This window comes from Geospiza fortis, unplaced genomic scaffold (genome assembly GCF_000277835.1).
Source record: "Geospiza fortis unplaced genomic scaffold, GeoFor_1.0 scaffold1278, whole genome shotgun sequence".
Classification (NCBI taxonomy): Eukaryota; Metazoa; Chordata; class Aves; order Passeriformes; family Thraupidae; genus Geospiza; species Geospiza fortis.
Window position 1 is genome coordinate 835,327 of NW_005054536.1, and position 2,867 is coordinate 838,193.

General features: G+C 50.4%; 1 protein-coding gene across 1 annotated transcript in view; it reads left to right on the top strand.

The window, feature by feature from the left end:
* Window positions 1–1,332: 1,332 nt before the first annotated feature.
* Window positions 1,333–2,867, top strand: part of LOC102042874 (neuropeptide FF receptor 2) — a 2,082-nt gene continuing 547 nt past the window's right edge. Inside the window, 4 exon segments of the mRNA XM_005429284.2 lie at window positions 1,333–1,699; window positions 1,960–2,059; window positions 2,410–2,856; window positions 2,858–2,867. The exon segment at window positions 2,858–2,867 is cut by the window's right edge and continues 547 nt beyond it. Coding sequence (XP_005429341.2) covers window positions 1,333–1,699; window positions 1,960–2,059; window positions 2,410–2,856; window positions 2,858–2,867 — 924 coding nt within the window.

Here is a 2,867-nt window from a genome sequence, read left to right on the forward strand (position 1 = left end):
GGCAGAAAATTAGTGGGCAATAATAATAATAGTAATTGTTATGTGGGGAAGAGCAGCAAAGGGAACAACAGGAATGCTGCTTTTTAATGGAGTGAGAGAGCATCTCCTGGGATTTATGAAGCCCAGCTCCAGGTCTGGGACTAAAGGAGCAGTGTGAACTCACGTTGTCAAATATCTGTGTTGGCATTCTGTCAGAGTTCCCTACCTTGAGCCCAGGTTGGGGTGCAAGAGCACCAGTGCTGCTTCCTCGAGGGATCAGGAAAATGGGCATTAAAGCACTTCTCACAAGGCTGACTCTGAGCTCTGGCCGGGCAAAGCATTTGGCACATCAGACATCTCAATAAGATCACCTCCAATGATTTTGAAAGTATGTTGAGTAAAACCTAATCAAAATAAATAAGCCTTTTTCTGTAAGGACAGCCCTACAGAATGCACAACTATTCCTACGCTTGTTCAAACCTACAAGCAGCTGGTTTTTGGTGATGGACTCCAGATTTTTGTCTCCTTGCCTGGCTGTGCAGGCATTTAATGGGTCTGTAAAATACAGACCCATTAAGACACTGCACTGCTGCTGATTTCTGAACAGGCACAAGAGAGCAGAACATGATGGGTTTTCACTGCTCTGCTTGTTCCAAACCTGAGGCACAGCAGAATAAATACTTTTTTTTTTTACTGCACTTACTTCTTGAGAGTAAAGCACTTGCAAGAGGCTTTGCTGAGCTTTCATACAAGTTCATCAGGATTCAGATAACTTGTGCCTAAATTTAAATCCCATTTCTATTAAGGAATTTGAAGCATCTTGAAAGCAGCTGCGCTCATACTTTAATTTCATGCCTGCTGCCACCAATTAATTTTGCCCCCTGCTTCTTTAGGCATCCTCATCTGGGAGACAAAATATATGTGGAAAAGAGTTTGGAATGCTGCCTCCAAGTCAAGTTAGCTGCTTGGAAATGAACCCAGCTCTCTTGTAGCTCAGCATGTTTCAGACACAGCGTGGTACTTCTTGATTGCAGCCTTGGAGTAGGGTAGCTTGTGAGCAGGGAATTAAATCATCCAGCTGCACACAAAACCATCTCATGTCCATGAAATGGGGCTGGATTTGGGTACTTGCAGGCAGAAGTCTTGTGCCACTTAAGAAATCTTTAATCCCTGTTTTTCAGTGCTGGACTTAGTGACTTTTTAGTGATTATTGCTCAGCCACCTCGCTGCTGCCAGGGTGCGTGTGAATTTCACACTTATTTCAGCACACAGTGCACCCAAAACAGATAACAATGCAATAATAATAATAATAATATCATCACATTGCTTCAGATCAATTGCAAGCAGACTAAAATGGCCTCTTTACAAATATCTTTTAGGGCACATTGGAACACAAGGAGGAGAAGGGACTCAAACTCTTCGTTGGATTGGCCTCACTTGGATTTGCTGAATTACAACAGGACATACAAGTACCTGGAAGGAAATGTCTCCTACGTGGACTTCTACCTCCACCAGCCTTGGGTGGCTGCTGTCTTCATCACCTCCTACCTGCTCATCTTCCTCCTGTGCATGGTGGGCAACAGGGGGGTTTGTTTCATCGTGCTGTGGAGCAGGCACATGTGCACGGTCACCAACCTGTTCATCCTGAACCTGGCTGTCAGTGACTTGCTGGTGGGGCTCTTCTGCATGCCCACCACCTTCCTGGACAACATCATTGCAGGTGTGCTGGCTGCCCGTGGGGCGGGGAGAGCCAGGGGCGTGTGTCCAGGGGGCTCTGTGGGCATTCTGAGTCAGTGGAAGGTGTCCCTGCCCATGGCATGGTGTTCCTGGCCATGGCTGGAACTCCATGATCTTCCCTTCCATCCAAACCACCCCATGAGTCTATAGTTCTAGTCAGGAAATGGAAGATGAGAGCGAATGATTTTAAGCAGAGTCCTGCAGTGAGATGGCAGCAATTCCAAAATGCCTGTTTCCTTGCAGGGTGGCCCTTTGGGAGCCTGGTGTGCAAGATGAACGGGATGGTCCAAGGCATCTCTGTTTCTGCCTCTGTCTTCACTCTGGTTGCTATTGCCGTGGACAGGTAAGATGCTGCAGAGTTCTGCAACCACCAGTGTCATCTCCCCTGACCACCCTGAGCCCAGTCATTAACCCTCCCAACACCACAGTAAATCACATGCATTTTGCTCCTAAGCAAAATAAAATCTGGGCAGGTCTAAAGAGCAATCTGCTCCTTCACCAGTGTCTCTTAAAGAGGGTGCAACTGGGCTATCCCAGCCTGCCTGGAATTGGTTTGTTTCTCAGTCATGAAGCTGGATTGCACAGGCAGCAACTGACAGGGAGGATGAAAGACAGGCAGCTTAAAATGTGTGTGCATCCCTGCCCGGGATAGGAGGCGTTCCTCACACGGCTTCTCCGGTGCCCTTGCCGCAGGTTCCGGTGCGTTGTGCACCCCTTCAAGCCCAAGCTGACTGTCCCCGCCGCCGTGGCCACCATCGCAGTGATCTGGGCGCTGGCTGTGTCCATCATGTGTCCCTCGGCAGCACTGCTGTGGCTGTGGCGGCTGCAGCAGGAGAAGTGCTTCCAGCTGCTCCTGGGCAGGGGCAACGCCACCTGCCCGGTGTTCTGGTGCCAGGAGGAGTGGCCCGAGCTGGCCATGAGGAAGGCCTACACCACGGTGCTCTTTGCCAACATCTACCTGGCTCCGCTGGCGCTCATCGTGCTCATGTACGCCAGGGTCGGCGTTTCCCTGTGCCATGCCGCCGTGCCCGGGGTGGGGAAGCGCGGCCAGGAGCAGCGGCACGGAGCACGGAGGAGGAATCGGAAAGCCATCCGCATGCTTGTCCTTGTCACCCTGCTCTTCGCCCTGTCCTGGCTTCCCTTGGAGAGCC